Consider the following 27148-nt stretch of genomic DNA (forward strand, 5'->3'; position numbering starts at 1 on the left):
TGCGTTCTTATTTATATGCATATGATGGGAAGACCCTGCAGGATTTATTGTCCTCGATCCCCAGTTGAGCTAAAACTCCTTTAATATCACAGCAACAATAATAAAGCGAGGTGGATACTTCTGACTTATAATAGATGCTATTGGTACCAATCCGTTCCTATAGAGCATTACTAAACTTTCTTAATTTCGACACGAAATACTCGACAATTATAAACATGGTTGGTCACATGACTTGTCAGTGTTCTAAGATGATGTGAGTTAGCTATCACTAACGATAGACATCACATTTACAACCTGACAATGACAAAAGAAGCAAATTCCACGATGCCGGATCAAAATAATCCGGAACTGACTAAACAATCATACAACTACGCAGTGTTGTCCCGTTATGATCCATTCATAGCTCAAATTATCTGTACTTCAGCGATTTGCAATGTGTACAAGTTTAATATCGAACAAGCCGAGTGGGATAAGATCAATTGCCAAGGCACGTTGTTTGTATATTCCAGGGCTGCCAAATCTCCAGATAACATTGGGGACTCCCAGAAGTTCCCTTACGGTCTAATAGTGCTCAATAGACTTAACGAATACAACTTTTCTCTTGGGGTGACCCCGTTGACGATATCAAAACGAACAGGCGATCCAGAGATGGAGTTCAAATTAGAAGATTCATTTATTATGGCACAAGCAGCGGATGGTGCAATGTATGGTCTATGGCTTTTTGATACAAAGGATAGAGAAACGATCTTGAACACTCTTCAGTGGTGCTTGTCGCAGTCGATGTAAATTATTTTTGTGACATATGCATAAATTGGCATGAACTAGACTTGTTCGAAACATATTCGTTCATTCAAAACTTCAACTCCTTAAAGGAAAACAGGAGCCCTGCATAATTTTAGAATTAAGCTAAGTAATAGGAAGGCAATTAATTGTCGGCGAATGGCATTTTCAGTGAAGGTGAGGCTTCCTCTAATTGCGTTCTGTTGTCGTCGATATGTTGAAGGAGACGGGACAGGTTGTCCTATTTTGTTATTTAAAGTATAAATCTATTGCTCTTTATGATGTAATTTATGTCAGTTATAATATTTTAGTTATAATTCCTAGTTACAAGTGATGGAATAGACTTCTAAAACTTTGTGGAGGAGATGCATGCTTTAATTAACACCTCCCAACTGCCTACAACTGCCTACTGGCGCTGGCGCGCACTTACATCACCAGCAGCGTAGTTTTAAACGATTTAATCTGAATCATCACATATATGCCCATCTTGAGTTCAACATTATCGTAGTCGGAAAAAGGATTCATTTATCAAGAGGTGGAAGGTGGCTGATTAGCGGTGTTTGAATCCTTGCTGAAGATTGTTGATTACCGTGTCCTCTTATTGCGAAGTTTAAGAGTGACCATCTTTGGCTGCATCCAGGACTAATTAGATCCTTTCTGATCCGTAATAGTTTTAACGATTTCAAGTTCGACATTCATACCCACTCCTATTGTATTAAATTTTCAGCATCGGTTCGAAAGTATTTGATAAGAAGCCTCTAAGTATCGTTCGTTAAAGCACACAGATCCACAATAATGTCATCTGATTCAGAAAATTCTGACTTCGAGGACCATGATTACTCAGACATGGAAGATGATGATGAAGAAATATTTGATGACTCTGAGTATGATGACATAGATTTTGATCTAAAGAACGATGATTCTGGGCTAGGGCCCTATCAAGTTACCTATTCTGTCAGAACTCTTTCTGATATTGAGAGTAAACAGAATGAACTGACGGAGCGCGTGGCAAATCTACTTCAACTCGACAAATCTAAAACCGCTTCATTACTTCATGCTTTCAAATGGCATGATGATGCACTTGTAGAAAGATACATGGAGGATCCTGAAAAGGTGCTGATCTCGGCTGGGGTCGGAGTTACTTATAATTCTGAGTCGAGCCAAGATGAGGTCACCACCACCAGCTCTCCCTCGTCTCCATATAGGCCAGACAAGGACTTCACTTGTTTTATATGTTGTTCATCACTTGAAGAAGACCCTGACTTGCTGATATTTGGTCTCTCATGTGGACATAGTGCTTGTTTGAATTGCTATAGGTACTATCTCACCCAAAAGATTTCGGAGGAGGGGCAATCTCGTAATATTCGATGTCCTGGCGATTCGAAGTGTGCATTGCTTGTAGATGAGCGAGCAGTAAAGGCTGTTGTCTTACCCGAGACGTACCAAAGGTACCTGTATGCTCTAGTAGCAACATTTGTTGATGGAAATCAACATTATAAGTGGTGCCCTGCTCCTGATTGTGACAATGCTATTGAATGTAATGTTGATTTTCAGGACCTGAAAAAGGTTGTTCCTTCAGTTAAATGTAGCTGCGGTCATGAATTTTGCTTTGGATGTGGTGATGATGAGCATCAACCGGCAATGTGCGTTCTCGTCAAGAAGTGGCGCCAGAAGTGTAAGGACGACTCTGAAACAGCAAATTGGATTGCTGCTAACACTCATGACTGCCCTAATTGTAAAGCTGTGATTGAGAAGAACGGAGGATGTAATCATATGAAATGCCGTAAATGTAAGCATGAGTTTTGCTGGATTTGCTTTGGCAATTGGACAGAACATGGCACCGAATATTACAACTGCTCACGTTTCAAAGAGGATGGTGCATCCGAGCAAGCTCGCAATGAGCAGGAGACATCTAGGGCCTACCTGAAGCGCTACCTGCACTATTATAATCGATTCACTACCCATATGCAATCTAGGAAGTTGGAAAAAAAATCATATCTCAAGATGCAGAAGAAAATGACTGATCTACAAGAAGACTCTGGCTTATCATGGATTGAAGTGCAATTTCTGAGTGATACCTTTCAAGCTCTCAATGAGTCACGTCGTGTGCTCATGTGGGCTTATGCGTTTGCCTATTATCTAGAACAGTCTAATACAACTACTATATTTGAGGATAACCAGAGTGATTTGGAAATGGCTGTTGAAAATCTGTCCGAACTTTTTGAAAAGCCTGTCTCGTACCTCGCAGAACAGAGGACACTGTTGATGGACAAGTGCAAATATGTTATCAACCGTCGGGCTGTTCTCCTAGAGTATGCTGCAAAGGGTCTAGCCGAGAATAGCTGGAGATTTAATACCAGTTTAGAAGATTAAATCTGGCTCATAGTTAGATTCTCCAGGCGATAATTTATATCCCCTACATATATATTTATTTATAGCATGCAAAACAAGATTTTTCTAATATTTCGGATATACTGTCTGAGCACCTCGTATTCTCTCCCAAGAAAATCTCAGCACTGAGGGAAAGGCTACAATATTATAAACCCACCTTAAAACCGGCCATCTCCGAATGATATAAGCAAAATTTATCAAATACAAATAATCTATACTGCAAAAAAGTCTATACAATACAAAAATATATCCTAGTAAACAACTAAACACCACGGCCTGTAGTCAGAGAACGAGAACGGCGAGAGAAAATAGACCCCGCACGACGACTACCGCCTGATTGTTGATCAACAGCCTGGACGCTTGTATCCATCCATCTCTGAGCCAGAAGACCCAGAACAAGAACCATGAGCAGGATGAATCCAACAATACCGAAGAACCAACCTAGATTAGGACCGGCTTCACCAGGAATCTTGACGTTCATACCGAACAAACCAGTGATTAAATTCATCGGAACAAGGACAGTACCAATGATAGTGGCCTTTCCAAGGATTTGAGTGACACGATTGTTGGAGTAAACTGATTCGACTTGAATTTGGGCCAAGTAATTCGCATGAGAGCGGGAGAAAATTTTCTCATATGCAGACAAATTTTGATACATGGTAATGATATGATCCTGAATATCGCCCAGATAAAGTCCAATTTCACCTTTAGGAGCATTGTCCCATTGCTCATTACATCTCTTTGCGAACATTTTGATGACATCCGCTTTACCAGACAAGAGACGAAGAAGAGTCATAACTTTTCTTCTAGCCTCGCCAATTCTTCGAAGCATATGTCCGAAATCTGATTCACGAGCAACAAATACAGAATCTTCAATAATATCAGTTTCGACCTCGATTTCATGAATGATAGGAGCAAAAGAATCAGTAATATCATCGATCAAAGCATAACATATCCAGTCTGCAGACACACTCACATAATCCCTTAGTTGTCGGATACGACGTCTAACATTAATACTATGTTGTAAAGGAGAGAAGTGGAAGGAGAGGATACCATCTCTGAAAACAACGATGTACATATTAATCGGTTCCAAGAAATCTTCGGATTCAGGGTCTGAATCAAATGTATGGAAACAGACAAAATAATAGTCTCTAAATAATTCAACCTTTTCACGAGATTCTTCAGTTCGAATATCTTCAACTGTCAAAGGATGTATGCCGAAAGCCTTAGATAAAACTCTCATTTCGCCTTCCGTAGGATCCAGGCAGTCTAGCCACCAAGTTCCGTTCTCATCGGTGAACAAATCTTTGAATGATTGCCCGTCGTCGAGAAGGGAAGGCAGGTTAGTGGCATGGACTGTCTCTTCAGAATCGGCGGCAAAGAAACTAAATCTATCAATATCAGGAGAAGAAGATCCCTTGGATGAGTCTGTGAAAGTTGCGTTTTGATAAGGATTTGCAGGCTCCTCAGGATACTCCTGAACTCTTGATTTAGCAGGTACTAGTAGGTTCTTTTCGCGAGCTCCCAAATTCAAAGAAGAGTTGATGTGTAACTTCTCATTCAAATCAACGCCAACTTTTGTCATATCTGAAGAGGGTTGACTATCCGGCGAATTTGAACTGTTGATATTGCTAGTGCTTTGTCTGTCAGTTTGGATTCCTATAGCCTGCGGAGCTAAAGGTCTGTGATTGGCCTGGAAACGGCCACCAACAGACTTGCGATGATGAGCAAAATCATCATCACCACGCGTATAAGCAACTCTAGTGGACTCTTCTACGAAAGAGTCCAGTTCAACAAAGTCAATACCAGTACGCTCGTCGCTCTTTATCATTGGGAAGCACACATCCTCCTCATTTTGACCCATACTACCGCGAGATCCCGTTTCTTCCTCAGGATCGGAAGAGTTCAAGTCACCCGTCTGATTCGCATTTCTGCTGTTGCTTCGATCAGAGCTCCGAGTGGCTCTTCTGGAACGCCTCCGTTCAACAGCCACATCGTGATGATTACCATTCAATAAGATACCACTGACTTTCTCATTCTGACTGCCTTCTTCATCATCAGTGTCAGAGATAGCGCAAGACGAAGCTCTAGATTTCGTTCTACGAATCCCAGTTCCGCTGCTACTAGAGTAGGCTCTTGATCGATCAGGGAAAGATTTCTGGGCAGCAGTAGCCGAGGCAACATCAATGGAAGCACTCAAGGGTAAGTGGTCCTGAATTCTGGTATGGTTGTTGGAAGCATTTGATTCAACCGAACGATTGGTGGCAACTCGACGAAGCTCATTGAAGGAACTTCTCATGGGCAGGGAACCATAATTTCTGTGGTCGTTCAGGTTGTCGACATAGGAATCCGAATCTCTCTCCAAATTAGGCGCATGATACTCATCACATTCGTCGTCATCATGGATCTCAGGGTTCGTAGAATGATAGTCATGATGATTATGGCTCTGACTGTGATTAGAGTACTGGTTAAGGTGATCCGAAGAGGATGAATCGGGTGATCTGGATCGGGAATCCATTGTGAATTCAAATCAATGTGGGATACTACTAAAGCGAACTGTAGCAGATATTATCTTATGGATTAAAAACAGATCTTCATAGAACAAACTATGAAAATGTGTCGGGTCCAACTGGCCTCTTTACTCGATTAACTCGAGTTAAAGAACCCTGAGTCTATTGTTGTGTTCAAGAATATTTATATGATTTCACCAACGGAAACCAATCTCTTCTGCTATAAATAACCTCAACCAAGCCAAATTATGGTGGTTGCTTTGAATCGACCTGCACGATCAAAGAGCCCGAGCTAGGCTTGTGAAGATAAAACTTGTTGATGCCTGCCAGATTTGCGGAGCCCTCCGTGATAACTCGGGGCTTGAAAAATTAGGGAGAAAACAGAAATTTAGTAATTAAATCTTTCTTCGAATACGAGAAAGAGATCTAGTAGTCGTTTGTATGTATAACAAATTAGTGACAAATTTTAGTGGATAGAAATGCCCCAGGAGTCTTATCAAAAATTGAAATGTCGAAGACGTCTCTTGTCTGACAAATAAACTTTTAAACTTTGAGATTTCTCCGTTGTTTCTTAAAACTTGTTGTTAGCGTAGGTAGTGATGCAAAAAGATAAATTCCAAGTAAAAAACCGTTTCCCTGGATGTTGAAAGAGGATAGGAAACACTCGAAAAAAATTTTTTTTATAGATCACAAGGTATTTTAATCAATGGTACACCATTGTGCAGCCAGGAAAGCACATGTGTTATATATGTAGAATTTTATCGCGCGGCTATACAACGAAAAGAAAAAGAGAAAATTTAAAAAATAAAAGAAACTTCCAAATGCAGAACCCGGCAACGCATCTCAAAAGCTTGACTAAGTCCAAAAAGCACTCAAAAGCTGCATGTGCGCAGGGTATCGCCAATCACTCACCGTGGATCAACAACAATCATTGAGTATAGTTGCGAGACTAGAACTGAGTGGGGTTCTCCGATTAGGTACGAAATCTGAAGCGAATATTGGACTAGTTGGATCAGATGTGATGTGAGTGATTATATTTCTTCGCGTCCAGTCGATCAATATAATACCGCACCATATCTGATATTAAAGACTGTTGCCTGTACACGCGGTAGACTCGAGCCGGAAGCTCGAGTCGTTAAATCTGTGAGAGTAATACATTAGAAGCCTCTCTATATGAAAGTATATAAAAGTGAGTTGATCTATATGGGATGGCAGAAGTACCAGTGGGTTCTCTTAGTTTTGATTTGGTTCCATGCAGTCGTTCACACCACTTGACCGGGTATACGATACGAAAGTAAGAAATATTTCGATATCATTCCAAGAATAGGCATCGGAGGCCGAACTTGGATCTCCTATTCAAAGAAGGGGTAGGTAGCATATATTATTTTAAATACTGCGGTAATTCTAGATACTAGAAAGGAAGCGCGGCTGCGTGGGGGCTACATCAGATCTATGAAGAGCGCAACAAAAATTGTTATCTTACTAGACTCCAAGTAATGGCCCATAGGCAAGTACCAATAATGCATTGAGATAGTACTTAATCAGGTCTATCGGGATTTGTCATGGTGAAAGAAGAAGGTTCAGTTCTTACTTATCGCAGCCAAGAGACAGGAATATGGTGATCTACGGATAAATGTCTTATTTTGAATATAAAATACGAACCCTGAAAAATATTGGATCTGGCTTCGGTAATAGAATGATTTGATCCAGGGTTCAAAGTTAACTTGAAAATAAAAAAACAAAACTAGATAGAACATTTGCTCAGAAACACAAATACTGATAGAATGTCGGTCAGCCAAACTCTTTCAGAATTGCTTGTACTGGAGGGTATATCAGAGACAGAGCATGGGGTTACAAAATTAGCTTCAGGAATTGTCAACGGCGAACTAACTCATGTATTGAATCAGATTATTACTAAGAAGAACATATCTTGGGGCTCTACTACTGGTATAGAGTATGTGGAAGAAACAAAGCAGAAAGTTAGAGACAGTGATCAGAATGAAGAAAGTTATTTGGACTTCCTATTATTAGCTATTTCCGCGCTCCAATTGTATATTCAATCGAATGTAACAGGACCTCCAGTACCTATGGACGATCTCAAGCTTACCATATCCAAGAATGTTTTAGAAAGTGTTGACGACAAAAATACAAAAGGCTTCTTCAAGTCTTGTGTGGCAAGCCTGGCTTCAGATGGTGAGCCCGCATTTGCGTTGATGAGCTACCCACACCTGCTGTTGTTATCACTAGCTCTGCTATCAGAGCTGAAGGATTCAAAGTATAAATATTGGGCTTTCTCAAGTTGGTGGTACTCCCGTGCACTTCTAATTCACCAATCAGTCATTGATTATCCAACTGCCAGTATACATGATGCTGTCAATGCCGGTCTCAATAAAGATACTCTTCGTGAAATTTTGGAAATGTTAAAAACAGATGGCATGAACCTAGATGACGAAGCATCAAATAGCTTAGTAAGAAGTTTGCAGGTTCGGTTTTACGTAGAACTTGCTCGCGCTCAGATTGTTTATGGACATGAGTCGGTGGCCAATGAGTATATTGAAAAGGCCAAGGAAGCATCGAGATTAGAATTCGTCTTAACTGGTGTGAGTGCTCGGCGAACGAAGTTTCAGCAACATGACACATCACAGCTTGTACTTTTAGCTAAGAGTTTTGAAGAAAAGGTCGTGGTTAGTGATAACAGTGACATTGAGAGAGGATTAAACTTGAACTCGGACCTCCTGCTAGAAAGGCCACATTATAAGGGCCTCGATGATGAAACCAAAAGCAATTTACCTCCACAATTACAGTTATTAGATCCCAATAACCAACCTGCTTTAAACGATGTTGATACAGCAATTATCTTGTTACATGTCCGATCAGTTGTTTCAAGCACTCCCCATAAAGACATTCTTATTCAAGAAGAATTGCTGGCTACAGTTAACAGAATCATTGAAGCCCCTAAATCATCGGTCAACTGGACATTATTCAGTAGTGCGCTATGGAATCGATCTCTATTGGAGGCTGACTCTGTCAAGACCGTTGAAAGAGGAACCTTACAAATGCAAAGTCTAGTTGAAGAGCTCGGCCAGAGCAACAATACCTATATTCCAAAACGCAGTGATAATAACTCAGAAGACCCTGAAAGTGTAAGTGCAAAAGGGATTGCTCGCAGATTACGATATACGCATCAGCTTGTCCCATTGCCAAAATGGTCTATGGATACTGCTCTGGCTGAAAAGTTTATGTCTCTTGGCGCTCTTAAATCCGCCATTGAAGTTTATGAACGATTACAGCTCTGGGGTGAGGCCGCACTTTGTTATGCTGCTGTTGGACAAGAAGATGAAGGCATCAAGATTTTAAAGCAGCATTTAGAAAGGAATCCTGATGATTATAGAGGCGTTTCAATTCTTGGTGACATTACTCTGGACCCCAGTCTTTGGGAAAAGGCTTGGGAAATGGGTAAGTATGCCCCATCGAAAAGATCTTTGGGTCAATTTTATTACAACCCCCCACGATCTACGGGGGTTGAACGCAATCTGGATCTGTCTATCCGCCATCTTCATGACTCTTTGCAAGTCAATCCGTTAAATCTGTCTGCTTGGTTTCTTTATGGATGCGCTGGTTTAGAAACGAGCCAATGGGAGCTCGCTGCCGAAGCATTTACTAGATGTGTGGCTATTGAGGACGACAATCCAAAAAACTGGAGTAATTTAGCAACTGCTTTGTTAAGGCTAGATAAAAAGCAGGAAGCGTTCAATGCTCTTAAACGGGCTTCTAGAACTGCTACCGAAAAACAAGATTGGCGAATTTGGAGCAATTTCATAACTGTTGCCGGTGAACTACGCCAATGGAGTGATGTCCTTCAGGGTGTTAAACAATTGATTCTTTTAAGATCGGAGAAAGAGGGTGAAAAATGCCTTGAAATTGATTTGTTGGAGGATTTAGTTCAAGTCCTAATTGCTGATGAAAGGGTGGTTATGGATGGTGACGCTACTGATTCAAGCCAACTTCAGTCAAGAGCAAACTACTTTTTCCAGAAGAGTTGTATTGATTTATTTATTAAAATCATTCCCCCTCTTATTACAGCTGACCCCAGGCTATGGAAACTAATATCAAAGGTTCATATTTGGCTTCGTCAGCCGTGGGCGGCATTAGAAGACTTCGAGAAAGGATTCCGTATCTATACGCATAGTCCTCTCATTGAGTCTGATGAACAGGTTTGGAATGAGGCTGTTGACTTTTGCTCGGATCTTGTAGATGCATACACAAATTTCGGCCCCATGGAGGGCAAATACGGTGAAGGTTCGTTTGTTAGTAAAGATTGGAAGTTCAAGGCTCGTTCCTGCATACGACTTTTGATGGGTAAAGGGAAGAATTTCTGGGAAGACTCTGAAGGATGGCAGCGATTGCAGCAGATTAAAGAGGATCTGTAAATATGGGCTGATTAACGAAGTTATATATTCAATGGGCCGTACTGCATTTTGTCCTTAAATTTATTATCTGTATATAAATACTACTTTTTACTACTTTTGTCTTTTATCCTTATCCCCGTTGAGGAAAAGGTCGCTCTGCGGATCTTTGGATTTTTTAGAGGCAATATTGTTGTTATCAGAGGCGGTGGAGGTAGAGCTTGCAGGTTTTGCAGGTTTCAACTCATGTTTCTCATAATGCTCGATATTCCATTTAACTTTCTTCCAGACATCTTGAACTTTGGCAGGAACTTTGGGGTTGCTCAAAAGTTTATCGACATGTACATAGAGCTCACGTACAGTCTCCGCAGCACCGGGCGAATACTCCACTCTCAGTCGGAAGAAGATACCGAACGCAATAAGAGAAACGAAAGCCCCACTCCTAATACAAATAAAATCCAGGACTAATCTCAGACCAAGGAAGATATTATTCCATGAAACAATTTTCTCTAGCTTTGCAGCAGACTTGTTGATTTCAGAATCAATTTTTTCCGCATTGGCTGTTCCAGCAATCAGCTTCGTAGAAGCAAAATGACTAGCCTGCAAAAGAGAAAATACAAAATAAGGAATTAGCTTCAGAAGATGACCTCTAGAGATAAGCCATAAGGAGGCCAGCGCACCGTACTGAAAGCTTTCAAGGGGTAGGAGTGCATAGAAAGTTGGAATTTGACCCTTCAGTTTCTGATTCAAACTGATCGCGTATGTAGCGACAATCACAACGAAAGTAGTTCGATAAATAATTTGGGACCATTGTCTATGTCCCTGAAAGGTGACGTAAGCTAGAATCTCAATAAAAGTTCCTACAACTGTGAAAACATGCCCTGCAAACCAGGCATATTGAAGTGGTGCAATCGACTTCGGGTCTCTAGCTGGAGTCTCGGTGTGCTCGACTTGCTTCTCTGCAGTGGATTGCGAGTTATTTGGTCCCTTGCTACCAGCAGCATTCGCGGCACCACTACGGGTGGCTGGATTAGTAGTGGAAGATTGTGTGCTTGATGACGACATCTCAATTAAATCTAACCTGGTGTTGGAATCTGTCACAGAATGTCGGATAATTCACTTGCTGCCTTAGTTGTTTCAATAGCAATATCAATCGAGGATTCAGCAGTCGCAATTGCTTCTTTATAATATTATAGGACAGCTTTTACGATCGATACTTATGTCTCTTGTTTCAAGGAACAGGGAGCTGGATTGATATTCTCGCGAATTAAAGGTCGGTCGTTCAAACTGCCTATAATATGACGTTCTCGATGTACCTGAACAAGATCGCCAGCCAAGTGCCGCCTTGAACTGCAACTATTCATATCACGTGAGCTTTCCGGGTAACAAGCATTTCTAATGAGTCTCAAGTTCTCATCTAACAGTAAACTTAAAGACCAGATTGAGTGAGTGCAAAGGAGTCTCTGATTTGTAGAGAGGTTGACAGCGCGGATTCGATTTGGCAACGCAGAATATATGCTACCCCAAACCGCATGGGGATATCGCAGATGCCATTCCTTGGCCGCAATAGCTTCGTGTCACACTTTTTTTGGGCTACCTATCACGGAGCGTCGGGTAACGATGGCTCCGGGGAGTGCATATTTGAAGGAGGGGCTAGCTGCATTAAGAGGGCTATTTTTTCCGGTGCATAGGATGCTGGTGATTTTGGCAATACTAATATCCGACGACGCCAACTTTAACAGCTGCCATAAACGGTTTAACGGTCAATAGGAATCTGGCATAACATGATACAACTGGATGCAACGGGATGTAGGTATCACCGCCATAGATAAAATGATGGTTAGATATATCTTGAAATCATATATTGTTTTTCCATAGTTTATTACAGTGGCTAATAGATCTGTGCGGTCTGGAACCAGGGCTGCTAATAAACCATTTTCATAAAAAAAAATGACTCCTACCCGACACTTGCCGATAAAGTGGGGCCAGTTCATAGATGCGGCAGAAAAGGGATGAATTGAGTGCCCGATATCCGCAGTGGGATCTGATGCCATAGCTGTTGTGTGATCCTGTAAACTTTAAAGTTATTATGGGGTGCATTATACCACCTAACTGCATGAACCAACCCCACCACGGCGGGGCATATGACGGGGAGTATCGCAGCTCGGCGTGGGGCACGACTATCACTAATAAGATATACCAGGGTTTTATCCAGGCTTTATAGTATCGAAATCCATTAAACAGCTTGGCAAATTCATACTTCATTTCGTTTTTAAAACGTTTCCTGGCTCTTGTCTTCTCTGTTATCGTTCAACTTGAATTGTCTCGGTAGGCCGATATATAAATTACATTGGGGTATAATGTTGTTCTCCCCGACAGGATCGGCAAGATCCATTAGATTTAACCCGGCACTATCAGTTAGAAGAAGGAGGGGTGACGATCAATGTGGAGTGTAACTCCTCCTATCCAAAGATGACTTCCACCCCCTATATAATGTGAAGCTTTCCTCTTGAAATCTTTTGGTTTAGTCCACTCAATCTTTTTTTTTTTCTTTATACGAAATGACTAAGAGTGAATTTATTTCCGATGATTATAAGCCTACGGGCAAGCCATTTGATGACGTTGAGGAGGTCTTGGCCAAGCTTACCGACAAGCAGAAATGTCAACTTTTAGCTGGTAAAGACTTCTGGACTACAAATGCCGTTCCTGAGTTGAATGTCCCATCTATCAGAGTTTCAGACGGTCCTAACGGTATTAGAGGACGGAATTTCTTCAGACCTACCCCAGCCGCTTGTTTCCCATGCGGTACTGCTCTAGGCTCTACTTGGGATACTGAACTCCTCGAAAGAGCTGGCAAACTTATGGCCGTTGAAGCTAAGGCAAAGGGTGCACACGTGATTTTGGGCCCAACTTTAAATATTCAGAGATCTCCTCTTGGTGGAAGAGGTTTCGAATCCTTTTCAGAAGATTCTGTACTTAGTGGTCTTAGTGCAGGTGCCATTTCAAAAGGTATACAATCTGAAGGTATCCAAGCCACACTGAAACATTTCGTTTGTAACGACCAAGAGCATGAGAGAAACTCTGTTAATGTACTGGTTACTGAGCGTGCTCTCCGTGAAATTTATTTGCTACCTTTCCAATTGGCTATTAGAGATGGAGCTCCTGGTGCCATTATGACGGCCTATAACAAGGTGAATGGTATCTCTGCTAGTCAAAACGCTAAGCTTTTGAAGAATATTCTTCGTGATGAGTGGAAATGGGACGGCCTTGTCATGTCTGATTGGTTTGGTGTTTATTCTGTTGCTGATAGTGTCAAGAACGGCCTCGATTTGGAAATGCCCGGTCCATCCAACTGGAGAGGCCGATTATTGGAAGGATCTCTTGTTAGTAAGCAAATTGCTCACCACGAGGTTGACGAGAGAGTTCGTCAAGTTTTGAAATTTGTGCAAAGAGCACATGCTGAGAGCGGTATTCCAGAAGATGCTCCCGAAATCACCAGAGATACCCCTGAAACAAGAAGGCTTTTGAGAGAAATTGCTGCAGACTCAATTGTTGTTCTTAAAAATGAGAATAACGTTCTACCTCTATCCAAAAATAAGAAGACTGCAGTCATTGGCCCCAACGGCAAGATCACTACTTACTGTGGAGGTGGTTCTGCTTCGCTTAAGCCTTATTACACTGTTTCTCCTTTCGAGGGAATTTCTCAGAAGTTGTCAGAAACTCCCTTATATACACTCGGTGTCAATACCTTCAAGGAGCTTCCCCTCATTGGTAAGGACCTTGTTGATCCAAGAGGAAATGTTGGCTTTGAGGCCAAGGTTTACGACGGCCCACGCACAGATAAGGGCCGAAAGCACCTGGACACTTATTACCTTAGTGACAGTCACATTTTTATGCCTGATTATGCCCCAACCAAAGAGTTTAAGGCTTTCTACTTTGATATTGAAGGTTATCTTACTCCTGAGAGTGACGGCACTTACATTTTCGGTGTCACCGTCAGTGGCACTGCCAAGTTATACATTGACGATCAATTGGTTGTTGACAACGAAACGAAACAAACTAAAGGAACGTCATTTTTCAATTGCGGTACCATTGAAGAGAAGAACACTATTGAGCTGAAGAAGGGCCAGAAGTACAAGATCAACCTATTCTACGGCAGTTCCCATACATCGACTATTGAGCAAGATGCTGGTCTCAGTTTTGGTGGAGGCATCAGACTGGGTTACATTAAACAGGTCAGCGTTGAAGATGAGATTCGAAAGGCTGTTGAAATCGCTCAATCAGTTGATCAGGTAATCCTCACGCTTGGTCTAAACTCCGATTGGGAGTCTGAGGGTTATGACCGTGATTCCATGGCCTATCCTCCAAATGTTGATGCATTGGTCAAGGCTGTCAGAAAGGTCAATAAGAATATTGTGGTTGTTAATCAATCCGGTACACCCGTCACCTTGGACTTCCATAATGAAGTGCCAGCTATCGTGCAGGCCTGGTATGGTGGTAATGAAACTGGTAACGCTATTGCTGATGTGATCTTCGGTGATGTCAACCCCAGTGGAAAGCTTCCTCTTACTTATCCAGATCGTTTAGAAGACAACCCAGCTTACCTCAGTTTCAGAGCTGAGAATGGTAGAACTTTGTACAGTGAAGATGTTTACGTTGGTTATAAGTACTACGATACTGTTAAGACCAAGCCTCTTTATCCTTTCGGTCATGGTTTGTCTTACACTACCTTTGACTATGGTAAAGCGAAGGCAAAGGTAGTAGGCGACAATGTTATTATCACCATTGATGTCACCAATAGTGGCAATCTTGACGGTAAGGAAACTGTTCAAGCTTATATTTCTCAAGCCAAGCCTTCAATTCGTCGTCCCGTCAAGGAGTTGAAGGGATTTACTAAGCTTTCTATTCCTGCTGGTCAGACCAAACAGGCTGAGATCACTATTCCTATCAAGTATGCTACATCCTACTGGCATGAGATTAGAGATCAATGGATTTCTGAAGCTGATGACTACACCGTTCATATCGGTCAAAGCAGCGAAAGCATTGTTAGCACTACTAATTTCAGCACCGAAAAGACTTTCTTCTGGTCTGGTATTTAAGTTCCAGGAATATAAACCGTTAGATATCTTATCCTGAATAGCAAATAAATAGCATTTTACATTGTATTATTATATACATGAACTTGAGTTTGACAGGGCCCCTGAAATACGGGTGACAGCGATTGCCTGAAGATAAATGCAAATTTCGGGGCTAATCTATTCATAACCATTTAGTCAACATTAGGTTCATATTAAATAAATAGCATCATACAAATACATAACTATATTTTCTAGGCTATCTTTTTTTGTTGATCTTTGCTCTTACAAACATCATCCAGTATCTTCGTCAATAAGAGCGCTGGTTGTTTAAGATCAGGAGATTCATCCTCCCAATACTTCAATGATGTAATAAAAAACCCTACGATTTCTCGAAGCTCCTCAACCGAACGTTCAATAATCCCACCTTTGGCGGCAGCTAAAAGAATCAAAGCAAAAGTATAATTACCTCTGCAGTGGTACCATGTTCCATGGTGTCTATGTGCATTGGGCACTTTTACGCACTTTAAATCACAATAATAAAAATACTTGTCGACATACCGCTTGACCTCGGGATGGCTTGTAGGACAATGGATAGCGTAATATACAATTGGGCGATAAAGATATTCATACATTTCCAGGAATCTCGAGGATAAGAAAACAAGAATCTCACTCCTCGGTTCTTCTTCAAAATTAAATTTAATTTTGGGTGCTAAATTCGCATAACACTCAGCAATCTGCATTTCCCAGCGTTCCACGATTTTCAATAACACTTCCAGTGGCGTCTTGAGCCATTCGGAGAAGTCGCATTTGTAAAGAGAGTTAATCAGCTCGTTGCTAACTCTACGCAGGAGAATTTCCGTTAAATAATGATACCAGCTTTGCTCTTGAACGTCCTTGAAAATTACATCGTCTTCATTTGGAAATGCACCATCCGTTGAAGAGAAATCCTCAGGCGGTGCAGGAAAAGGCACTGGATAAGTTACATTTGCTATTCCGGAAAGGGGTCGAGGCAATTCAACAATAAGTTCAATTTCAGACTTCAAGCAAGTCCAAAACAAGCGTTGCTCCAAAGATTGTCTTGCCTTGTCTTGAATTGGATCATCGTCATCACGAGAATCATACTCGTCGATAACGGGGCTTCCAGCAGTTCCAATACTACTAACACTTCCAGGTCCACCCGCACCAGCACTACCATTGCTATCACTTCTGGTTCTGCTGCGTGAAATGCTATTCACAGTGTTCAAATTCGAAGGAGAGTTTACTAATAAATAAGTCTTGCAAATGAGACAAGCTTCATGAAAATCTTCCCATGCAAGATCAGGCTCCAGATTATACATGTGGAATTGTCCAGACAAAAAGAAACATTGTGCCAAGTCCAGTGAAAAGCGGTTGATCAGACCAATTCGCTTCCTGGCTTCGATAAAGTATCTTTTGGCGATGTTTTTTCTAGATGCGCCTACTGTTAGAGAAGTAGAGTGAACACCAAAATCCTTCATATCGATAGGCTTGGCCAGAGTTCCCAGCGCGCACAATAACAATACAATACACGTGTGAGTATCCCAGCGTGGGCCATTATTTGCTATCTCCCAAGCATACTGCTGAACTGCTGCAACATCACAAACAGTATTCTTAGTATGAACATTGACTAGGAAACACCTTACAAGAGCAGGTGCTTCTTTATAATTCAGATCGTACGTTTCATTCATGACGTCTGCATCGTAGGATTCGGGTCTTCGGTAACAGTAAGGTGTTAAATTGTGAGTGTAAGGAAGGTCTTTGAATATTGGCCATTGAAGGATTTTCTCCGCTGTCATATTACCATTTGGGATATTCAATGAGCACGAATCGGCCTCTAGATAGGTATCATCAACCCCACCAGAAGGAGCTATGCCAGCAGTTGAAAACGATGTACCGGTATTTCCATTAGTGGAAGATGATCCTGAGGGCGTCAATCCAGAAAATGGGGAAATATAGTTATCAATTATAACAGGGGGGAGATTTGAAGGAGATCCAGATGACCCTGTGTTTGAACCAGTTGCTGCTCCATTTACGCCATCGGGTCTAATGCCAAGTCGCGCTGAGATAGCATTCAACTGGTTGATAGCAGTACCTACTCTACCAAGGATGGCCAAACTGGCAGGATCAAACTTCGACTGGTCTACTGACATGTCATCGTAAACGCAGAATCGACCAACTTTAGCACAGAATCCACAAGTAGGACGCTCATTGTCACATTTGGTTTTTCGTAACCTACATATTTGACAAGCTGTTACTGCCCGTCTTCTTGGGTATGCAACTGAAGCCCTTGAAATCATCTGCTTCTTTTTTGGAGGGCCATCAGCCTTTGATGAATTTGTAGATGGAGTCGGAAAACCATTGGAAGGATTATTCAAAGAGACATCCGAATTGGATCTTGTCTTGCTGGCTGCTCCATTCTCATTGGCTTCAACCATATACTCCCCTTGCTTTGAATATTCTTGTTCTGACTTGACGTCATCTTCAGGTGTAGAAGACATTGCGAGTTCCACTCTGTGACTAATCGTAATAGTATCTATGCCTTCTTTTTGCAAGCGTTTCCAACTAGCTATTTTACCAAACTCTTTCTTTACCGGTTATTGCCTGTTTATTCCGATTTGTAGTGCTCCGTAATATTCACGCAGCTCTCACGATTCTCTTCCGGATGAATAAGAGGTGCCAAAATCAAAGTGGGGTAGTGAGTCGATACTACTACTAAGGTGGGTACTTCCTTAATAAGTTAGCTTTTGAACTCAACGAAATCCAAGTGGTTTCTTTTTGAGCCAAACAAAAAGGACGATATGAACTAGTTAGGTCAATTCCAACCAGGCTGTTTAAGTAGAGAGACCTTAGTAAAAAAAATCAAGTATCGCGGGGACGAGTCACGAGGCTGTGGGCGTATTTAAAGTATGTAAGGCAAGGAAAGGAAAAAAAATCGAAAAAAGTAACTTAACTTGTGATCTCTCCGCTCGTGGTCAGTCACTCAGAGAGGCAGAACCACACACCACACTCTGAGGTACCAGCCACTGCCCGCAATCTGCACTGATTTCTCCCAATTTTCCAATTTAAAGTTACATCTCTTTACTATGTATCTCCATACCCCGCGCAAGTGCGGGGTGCGGCGCGGAAAAATTTCTTCTTCAAGCGTCATAGTCGTATCCGAGTCTTATATAGAATGTAAAAAATAATCCCTCTCCTAAGTACAATAATCCTTATAGTTGTACTTCCGATTGTATATAATTCCTGTTGTGTCGCTATTCACCAAGCTGGGCATTAAATTTCTAAAACTGACTTGTGTGACTGATAGTCTATCTGCAGGGGTGCCCCTAGCTCGTGTTTTTTCACACCGTTGGTCCCAATGTAAGGGTGATCGCACGTAGACCGTAACCTTAAATGATTGACTTTTTATATCGCACATCGCCAATGGGCAGTAAACCTAAATGGGGGAATCATTGAGTTACATCATGCTAGTTCCTTCGAGCTTGAGATTCCTCAGCTCCGAGTCGTAATGAGGACCCATCTAAGATTGAAAAGTTCAATCTTGTAGGACCTGCCTACAGGTTTTTCTGACACATTTTGCTTGCAATGAGATTGAACCGGCAATAGACAATAGTAAATATAGATAGATAGATAGATAGATATATTGATTGATTACTTGAAATATGATGGTTTTGAGCATATTTTGCCAATCTCGAGGTGCCATATTTGTTGCTGAGAGTCAACCAATGCTTCGCAGCAATGTTGGCCCGAATAGCCACAAGTTGCAGCCGCTTGTCACGTGCTTTTTACCGCTGAAAATTTCAGATAATATTGATGTATTGATGTATTTGGTCGAGGACTAAGGGACAACTCAAAACAACACAAAAATGTCGAATTTACTATCGGCTTCGAAAGCTAGAATTTCTGAAGTCTTGCGGCTACAAGCTTCAATTTTTCGAACTACATACAACCCCGATATGGTACGGAATGGTGCCAAGGTACTGCGACGAAAGCTACGTGGAGATTTGATCAAAGAATATTATTATCCATCTAAGACTCTTCCAAATGCATCAGCTTTGAACAGGATGTTCCCAGATTTGCATTGTATTGACCCCAAAGAATATCAGAGATTGCAAAAGAATGCGGAGTAAGTAGATGTCTTTGACATGTAGCCAGGATACAGGATACTAACAATATTATAGCTTGCGAAGGAAAGGCAAAGGAGCACCAAAGAAGCTCAAGGAGAAACGCGAGCAAACCAAAGGAAGAAAGAAGTAAGCGCTTTGATTTCCACAATAATCCTGTACATACTCTTAGCATTAATATACGTATATTACTTTTCCTGCGATGACTCTGGGATTCTAAAGACTGTTGTTGAATCCATGTCACATTCCCTAATTTCCTCGTTTCCTACTAGTCGTAATATCGAGATAGGTCAAATTCTGGGTACTATTTTCTATCCCTCACAGATACTTGCAGCATAAAACTAGTAATAGAATTTTTTATTGAACTATTACATCATACATCAGGATCGTTCTGGCTGCGAGGATGCCGTCCACGTCTCGGACTAATTGACTTCGCCGTGACATGCGGTAGAGCAGACGATGTAGACGAATCTTCCGCTATGGGTAAATCGCGAACCCTACCACGGGATGGCTCCATCATTGGCATATCCACAACAATGCTACGCGACAGGTTGTGATCCGAAGCTGAAAAGTTACGTGAGGGGCTCCCGCCCCTTCCACTGGAATTGGAAGTTTCGAAAATCTGGATAGCCGGCAAGCTTGTCGAGTATCGAGACAAAGAGGATGGAACCGTGAACAGGTTCCCATGCTCGTTCCGATACTTTCGCACCAATGACTTGAACACTAGTCGGTCGTAAACCATTTGCAACAGATCTTCTTTCCGGTTATTGGCAACCTCCATCTCTACTCGTCCTAGCATTATCTGTCTTTTAAGATAATCATCCAATCTGCGAATGTTAGTATTGCAAAAAGAGTAGTTGTAATAATGAACTTACTTTAAACAACGACCATAGTCCATAGTTTTGTACAGAGGAAACTGAAGAAGAAGTGAGTTGAATGAAATTCCTAACTCAGGATCAGCTTTTTCGAAGGCCTCTGCACAGAAAAGTTCATAAATGGCTTGTTTCTTGGCATATTCTCCAAACGGAATCGTTCTTAGCACACTATTCAAGGCAACTACATCAACATCATACGGGTCCTCAGGATTACGGGCACGTGAGCTAGCGAGAATATTTGGAACAGTGAATTTGCCGTCGTAGATTTTCATACTGAAATATCCATCACACTGACGGAGAAACGAATGCAACTGCTTTATAGAAATGTAGCCAGTACCTTCAGGGTCGTACTTTTCCCAGGTATCCTTGAATTTTTTGATATCCTTTTTCGAGATGTGGGAAGATCCATGGTGAAAAACATAACTGAAATTTTCGAAAATCAACGAAATGAACATGTTAACGAAAATATACATTGATAGGATATTCCAAGTAATGAATAAAAAGTAGGCAAATGGATGACTTCCACAATCAGATTTAGAAAACATTGGACCGTCCACACAGTACGGTGGTGATACTAAGTAATCACTTAAAATCTGATTCCATCCCTCTCCGCAACTCATTCTGAATAACAAAATTAGTGCTTTCGGGACAGTCCGGAAATTGATGTTGCCACTTCCATTGGGACCAATTCTTGTCAATCCAAATACCTGATTGAAGGCAATTGCGTAAGCCAGAAACAGAATCAACCAGGTAATTAGCAAGTTGAAAATCTCTCGAAAGCTTGCTGATGCCGTTTTAAACAGTTGGTCTAGTCGTGATGATTTAGGTATCCATAGTAGAATCATACCCGTTACACCTAGCTTTTGGAAATTGAAAAACGTCGACGATGCATTTTCTGTTGAACCAATAATAGTGAAGACAAAGGCAAACACCGAGACAATAAAACCAAAAATGTTCCATCTTCGGCGTCCAAATTTTCGCCACCCTACGGCATAGAATTTGGCAATAAAATGCAAAATATAAGCCACCGTCGTTATCAATAACAGAATTTTTGTGGCCAAAGTTTGACCCTCATCTGTTGGATAATATTCCACGACCAGAGCGACAACTAAAATGAAAAGCAGGCCAGTCTCTGTCTTATGATACCAGGATCCTTTTGTTTGAACTGCTTTCTGAAGTTTATGCCTGAACGACCCAGGGACAGTTCTTACAGCTCTGAATGACGGTTGGACAACACTTAACAGCTTTTTAATCTCATACCACGTCAACTGTTCATCTTTGAGGTATGCAGTTCCTCTGTTTTGGGAATAGTTCTTGATAATAACAGAAATAAACAGGGTCAAGATGAAAATAGTTCCCAAGATATTGTAGAGCATTGGAAATATTCCATTGTACCGTGACGCAAAGCTAACTGGATTAGTTGAAGAGCCGGTAATACTCATTACAGAATTCAACACATCAACCCATCCTTCCAACGATATAACTTCAAATTGTACAAGAAATGCATGGCCAAAGTTGTCATAATCATAATAGGTCTTGGTTATGGCCCGTGGTGTATAAATTTCCCAATTGAAAGGTGTACTCAAGTACTCGTCTACGCATTCACTAAACTCATTAACACTCCCATCAGTACAGTACGATAGTTTACCATGAAATATATTCAGGCCCCAGATTGAAAATGGAATCAATAACGATAAGGAAATGAGTGCAGCACCGAAAATCTTCCCGAAACCCACAATTATCACACTGTGAAACGTATTCTGAGCGGTGACGCTGACAGTCATCAACCGCAGTGCACGGAATGCTTCAAAAGATCGAACATACCTCGATACATAACCTTGGAAAAACGACTCACTAATTAGGGTGATCCACATAGTTATCAGCACAATCATGTCAATATTGTTCCAACTAGATTTTGTATATGCATTCGGTGTGAAGTGGAATCCATCTGCAATAACTTTTACGATTGCCTCGACAGTAAATACAGCTACAAACGTTGCATCCGTATAGGTTACCCAATTACGGGCGGATAATCCATGTTGATCAGTGTAGTCTTTAAAATACAGAGGAGTATTCACACAAGACAGCACCACCATTCCTATAGTTGCCAGTAACATCAACGTCCAAAATGTCACTCCGACTATTGGTTTGGGGTATACACCATTCGATCTCACACCTAAGCTTGGATTTACTATTCGCTGACAAAAACGCCGGATTTTACTTTCTTGTGAGAAAAGATACAACGCCTTATCATACTTCGGATTTTTCTCCAAGTACGTCTTGAAAAGCTCGTCCCTAGTCGATTTACTCCGTATATACTCATGGGCAAAATCTGCAGCATTCTTTGATTCAGGTATGGCGATGGACGGATCCTTGAATGGATTCACCTCTTTGATTTTCCCGTTGTCTTTCTTTGAGGATCTACCAAAAACCTTTTTGAAAAAATGGAATATACCTCTGAAATCAATATCGTTAACATCCTGGTCGAAATAGGACTCCTCTTTTTCATCTAAGAAACCTTCTACAACTTTTCCATCTAACAGCATGTTGAAAACGGCATCTCCTGACTCTATACTTTCGGATTTGGTGACCTTTTTGTGGCTTAGAACTCGCTTTCCTTTGTTTATGAATCCTCTTATCACCTTGATGCCATTTGTGTTTGCACTGCCCAGTTCATTCATCTGCTTTGCATACTGCTCTACAAACTCTTTTATTTGGCCTCTCCTCTTCACATCTGGACCCACTTCCAAATTCTCCGTAATTACAGCAACGAACATATTAAGCACAATGAAGTTGGAAAATATGAACCATATGATTATAAATGCAGCATAACAAGCTGCAGCCACTACTGACCCTGCTGATTCAGTGGCAGCATACAACATGGTAGTCCAATTTTCTGTCGAACTTATCACGTACATACCGATAAAAGCATTTGCCAAGTCATAGAAAGATACATCTTGAACGTTTCCATCTTCATCCTCAAATGGAATCACACCTCTTAGCAACTGAGCCGCCAATAAAGAACATAGAAATGTTGTCATGAAATAGAACAAAGTAAGATTGAAAATCGTCTTGTAGTTACCAAGTACCTTCGCCCATAAAACGCGAACAAACCTAATGGAGATTGCAATTCGGTAGAAACGACTAATCTGAACTATGGTTAGCCAATAGTAGAGAGTAGTGTGTTTGTGTATTGGAGGAAGAATGATGACGATATTAGCAATAGCGAGAGTCGTGTCGACTATGTTGCCTTTACTGCGGAAAAAATCTCTCCAAAATGGATAATATAGAAACATGCGAATTAATATCTCGATAGTCAATGCTGTTGTCGTCCATATCTGCCACCTATAAATGACTTGGACCCTTTCTGGAGTAGAGCTGGCTTCTAGAGTACATTGGACGATAATGTCTGCTAAAATCACTAATACCCAGACCCATCTCAGCTTCCAATATAATTTTCCCAGCTTTGTCCTTCTTAAAACATCCAGATGCTTTCGTGAAGACTGCTGGAAAAGAGCATTAATGCCCATTTTCCTCAAGCCCTTTCCCTTGCCTTGCGACCTTTCTAAAATTATTTCTTCTCTCGCCAGCTTGAAAGATGAGGCAATGACAGCAATCAGTAAATTCATCAACCACAATGATAGTACCAGTATGCCTGCAACAAAAAAAAGAGCAGCTGCCAAGAAGTCTGTGTCAGTCGTATAATAAAGAATGTCTGAGAATGTGTTGGAAGACATTACAACAAATACCATTTCTAGCGAATTGAAAATATTGTCGAAGCTGACGGTTCCACCATAGGGGTTCTCGTTGGAAACACAGATACTATTTACTGGACATGTAAATCCAGATTTGCGCCATCCTACTGCTCCATCTGCAAACACATATGGCTTTCTTTCAAATGTGACTGGATCTAGATAGCTATCGCAATACTGTTGAGTAGTGTAATTGGCTTCTTGCCCTAACGGATCAATCCAGACACAAGTTCTCCGCAGTGAACCCTTGAATGCCTGTATACCTATAATGGAGAACAATAGCCTGTTATAGTTAGTTAGTTTGAAGAGTAGAAAACAGTTGATTATGAATCTTACCAAAAGAATCCGATGAAAACCACGACATTTGCCAATAGTGGAGCGGACTTTTTCATTCCCTGAAGGACTGCCGATGTACCTCGCGTTAAGCCAAGCAGGCGTAAAATTCTCAAGCTGCTGATCGCACGAAACACAAAAAACTGATGCTTCTGCTCAACCCCTGAAACCTGTAATATGAAGGATATCCAGTATGCAATCACACAAATAAAGTCTACTCTATTCCAGCTCCCGCGAAGAAATGCTCGCATAACTACAGTCCTCTCTTGAGGTTCTTCCTCTTCTTGAACAGCCTGCGATCTCATGAGATTAGAAAAACTCTTAATAACAGTTTGCGTCCGTTTAGCAGAGTAGGGTCGCGCAATTCTGTTCATACCCTTGCGTTGTGAATCCCCTGCAGGTTGTCTTTTAAATGCAAACACATTAAATGTTCTTGCAAACAATGTGCTATCTCCTGCGTTCTCGTCGAATTGTTCTGAGTCATCCAAAAACCCCTGGACAATGATTTTAGAAACAACCTCGACGCTATATACAAGAAAAATGAATAAAAATGCAAAATCTAGCCATGAATGGCCCCAGGGTAGAAATAGTTGACCATCTGGATGTTGGTCGAAAATATTGCCCCATGTTTGATAAGTTAGGAAGGCAGTATGCAAAATGATAACGATGAAAATGCAGGGATCAACCCAGGGACGTTTCAATAAATAATAAAGTCGGAGTCTTATCTTTGAACCTGGTCCAAATAATTTAAGCGATGTACCGGAGAGGTTAAGAGGTAGGTCATCTACACGACGACGTGCATTTGACACATTGTGCACCAGGCCATCTTCGGTAACAGCACTTATAGCAGGATTCAAAGCGTCTAGCGGTGGTGAGAAGCCTCCTATGTCTTCCGCAAGCGATGAATGTGCAGTGTCAGGCAGCGTTGAATTAGAATCGATCAAGATGCTATTGGGTGGATAAAAATATGATTCATCTTCTCCTTCTTCGTCTTCTTCCTCAGGCTCAGATTCTGGGGCGGCCGATATTACTCTCGCAGAAACTCGCCGCATTAGTGCTGACAATCGTTGGCCAGTATTTGTCTCATCGTCCCTCATATTTGTATCCGCAAGTGGAAGATTTGGTACATCCAGAGAGACTGATCCAGGTTTGCTGAATCTTTCATTATGATTTAACGGAGTGTCCGTGCCATCCACTCCACTACCAGCTACTTTGCCTGGAACAGTGAGAAACTGAGACCCCGAGGCTAGCGGAATATCATCCCGCAGTACTCCCTCTTCTATCCGAGAGGTTTCACTAACTCTTGATCCATCTCGCAGATACTGGATGTTACTTGGTGATACAGATCTATCAGAAGAATTAGACCTATTTCTGGCATGATAAGAAGTTACCAAGTCATTAGGTATCCTACCTGTGCGGCCCCGCTCATATGAGAGATTTCTTCGGTGGCTAGAGGAAGGGGATCTCCCCGTTGATGGTGACCTACTATATGTACTCTTTCTGTTGTGAAAATATCTGGTCTGCGCAGAATCTTCATCTTTATCGCTTTCACCAGATGCTAACCAAGAACCCACACCGTTTGTACCTATTGCATCATCCAGGTTAGCTCGAATCAGTTCAAGGTCTGTGGAATCTACTAATGATTTGGACCTTTGGAATGAAATCGTATCGGCGTTGTTCAAACTTCTCTCACGAGAATGTGAATGTGACTTCATGTCATATCCTGATTCTTCTGACCTCAGATAAGCTCTGTGGCCCCTGGTGCCAGGTTCAAGACGATCAGCAGATACCCCTCTGTTACCATGCGGCAAATCTTCCCTACTTCCTTCGTGACTACCATTGATAATTTGTCTGGCACTTTCAGCTATAGCAGATATTGGTCTACTAGGAGAATGATAACTTCCCCTGAAAAAGTTCCTTCGGCTGGATTCTCCTCCATAACCTCCAGGAGCTAATTTTGTATCACTCCTGGTAGATTCTATTGGTTCAAGATCTGATTCGTTTTCTTTTTCTAATTCTAGCTCTTCCAGGGAAATGTTATCAAATTCCTGAGATTGACTATAGCTCGACATGGCTGACCACCACGAGATTGATGGTCAAACACTTTAGATATTAAACTTGACAATGGTTAGTTATCGCCATGACATAAACTAACCGCCCATTTAGTCCCATATGTGCCTATTATTGCTTACCTTGATTTGGTGATGAAGTCGACCCAGCCAATTGCCGGAAAATAGGCCAATAACCGGATATACCGTCCTTAAATGGACTGAGATATTGTATCACAAGCTCGCAAGACCTCTTGTTTGGCTCGATATGCTATGTAGGGGGGCACCACCCATTAAACAAGTGCTTTCTTTGGACTTATCTGACGAAGTTCCTTAAATATATACACGCTTCCCTGCAACATATACACAAATGTTAAGACATCATGCAGATAAGATCTACTGTGACGTACTGTACCATGGCTTAGCATGGGCTTGGCTAAATTTAGTGTGCCGCACAATCTAGTTAACTTCTCCAAGATTTACTGGGCCCTTGTCCTTGGCTATATAGACTCTGTGGCGAAAGTGGAGAATTGGAGAATAGGATGAACTTTTCAAATGGATCAGGTTCTCATTTATATAATTTATTAGATTCCTTTGGAAATATATTTTATTTCGGCAACTCGCATTCCTTCCCCATGTCACGTAAATATCAATCATAATTGTCCAAACAAAGAAACAGAAAATTAAATTAATATCTATTATCAGTTTTTTTTAGTGCCATTGAATTGTGATCTAGTTAAATATATATTTCATTAGTAATGCCTTTTGCTCATTTTTGTTTCATAATCAATCCCCGATTAATTGTTATATGGGTCATTAGCTCGCCGCAAACGCCG

At 41.3% G+C, this 27148-nt stretch overlaps 10 protein-coding genes across 10 annotated transcripts; 5 read left to right on the forward strand and 5 right to left on the reverse strand.

Moving 5' to 3' along the window:
* Positions 1–300: 300 nt before the first annotated feature.
* Positions 301–786, forward strand: DCP1 (Dcp1p; the record flags this gene model as incomplete). Its single annotated transcript, XM_018880038.1, has 1 exon — positions 301–786. The coding sequence occupies one exon, from the start codon at positions 301–303 to the stop codon at positions 784–786; it is 486 nt and encodes a 161-aa protein (XP_018737896.1).
* Positions 787–1575: 789 nt separating this feature from the next.
* Positions 1576–3153, forward strand: HEL1 (E3 ubiquitin-protein ligase HEL1; the record flags this gene model as incomplete). Its single annotated transcript, XM_018880039.1, has 1 exon — positions 1576–3153. One exon carries the CDS (start codon positions 1576–1578, stop codon positions 3151–3153), a length of 1578 nt encoding a protein of 525 aa, XP_018737897.1.
* A 280-nt stretch (positions 3154–3433) lies between these two features.
* Positions 3434–5035, reverse strand: ALR2 (putative Mg(2+) transporter ALR2; the record flags this gene model as incomplete). Its single annotated transcript, XM_018880040.1, has 1 exon — positions 3434–5035. One exon carries the CDS (start codon positions 5033–5035, stop codon positions 3434–3436), a length of 1602 nt encoding a protein of 533 aa, XP_018737898.1.
* A 2430-nt stretch (positions 5036–7465) lies between these two features.
* EMW1 (Emw1p) lies at positions 7466–10111 on the forward strand (the record flags this gene model as incomplete). The annotated part of the gene is made up of 1 exon (XM_018880041.1): positions 7466–10111. One exon carries the CDS (start codon positions 7466–7468, stop codon positions 10109–10111), a length of 2646 nt encoding a protein of 881 aa, XP_018737899.1.
* A 90-nt stretch (positions 10112–10201) lies between these two features.
* Positions 10202–11152, reverse strand: AWJ20_3050 (uncharacterized protein; the record flags this gene model as incomplete). The annotated part of the gene is made up of 1 exon (XM_018880043.1): positions 10202–11152. The coding sequence occupies one exon, from the start codon at positions 11150–11152 to the stop codon at positions 10202–10204; it is 951 nt and encodes a 316-aa protein (XP_018737900.1).
* A 1496-nt stretch (positions 11153–12648) lies between these two features.
* AWJ20_3051 (uncharacterized protein) lies at positions 12649–15186 on the forward strand (the record flags this gene model as incomplete). The annotated part of the gene is made up of 1 exon (XM_018880044.1): positions 12649–15186. One exon carries the CDS (start codon positions 12649–12651, stop codon positions 15184–15186), a length of 2538 nt encoding a protein of 845 aa, XP_018737901.1.
* A 230-nt stretch (positions 15187–15416) lies between these two features.
* On the reverse strand, positions 15417–17681 carry AWJ20_3052 (uncharacterized protein; the record flags this gene model as incomplete). Its single annotated transcript, XM_018880045.1, has 1 exon — positions 15417–17681. One exon carries the CDS (start codon positions 17679–17681, stop codon positions 15417–15419), a length of 2265 nt encoding a protein of 754 aa, XP_018737902.1.
* A 1365-nt stretch (positions 17682–19046) lies between these two features.
* AWJ20_3053 (Mitochondrial ribosomal protein of the small subunit) lies at positions 19047–19310 on the forward strand (the record flags this gene model as incomplete). The annotated part of the gene is made up of 1 exon (XM_018880046.1): positions 19047–19310. One exon carries the CDS (start codon positions 19047–19049, stop codon positions 19308–19310), a length of 264 nt encoding a protein of 87 aa, XP_018737903.1.
* An 865-nt stretch (positions 19311–20175) lies between these two features.
* CCH1 (Cch1p) lies at positions 20176–23220 on the reverse strand (the record flags this gene model as incomplete). The annotated part of the gene is made up of 1 exon (XM_018880047.1): positions 20176–23220. The coding sequence occupies one exon, from the start codon at positions 23218–23220 to the stop codon at positions 20176–20178; it is 3045 nt and encodes a 1014-aa protein (XP_018737904.1).
* Positions 23221–24263: 1043 nt separating this feature from the next.
* Positions 24264–26336, reverse strand: CCH1 (Cch1p; the record flags this gene model as incomplete). The annotated part of the gene is made up of 1 exon (XM_018880048.1): positions 24264–26336. The coding sequence occupies one exon, from the start codon at positions 26334–26336 to the stop codon at positions 24264–24266; it is 2073 nt and encodes a 690-aa protein (XP_018737905.1).
* Positions 26337–27148: the final 812 nt, after the last annotated feature.

Source organism: Sugiyamaella lignohabitans, chromosome B, assembly GCF_001640025.1.
Source record: "Sugiyamaella lignohabitans strain CBS 10342 chromosome B, complete sequence".
In the NCBI taxonomy this organism is placed as follows: domain Eukaryota; kingdom Fungi; phylum Ascomycota; class Dipodascomycetes; order Dipodascales; family Trichomonascaceae; genus Sugiyamaella; species Sugiyamaella lignohabitans.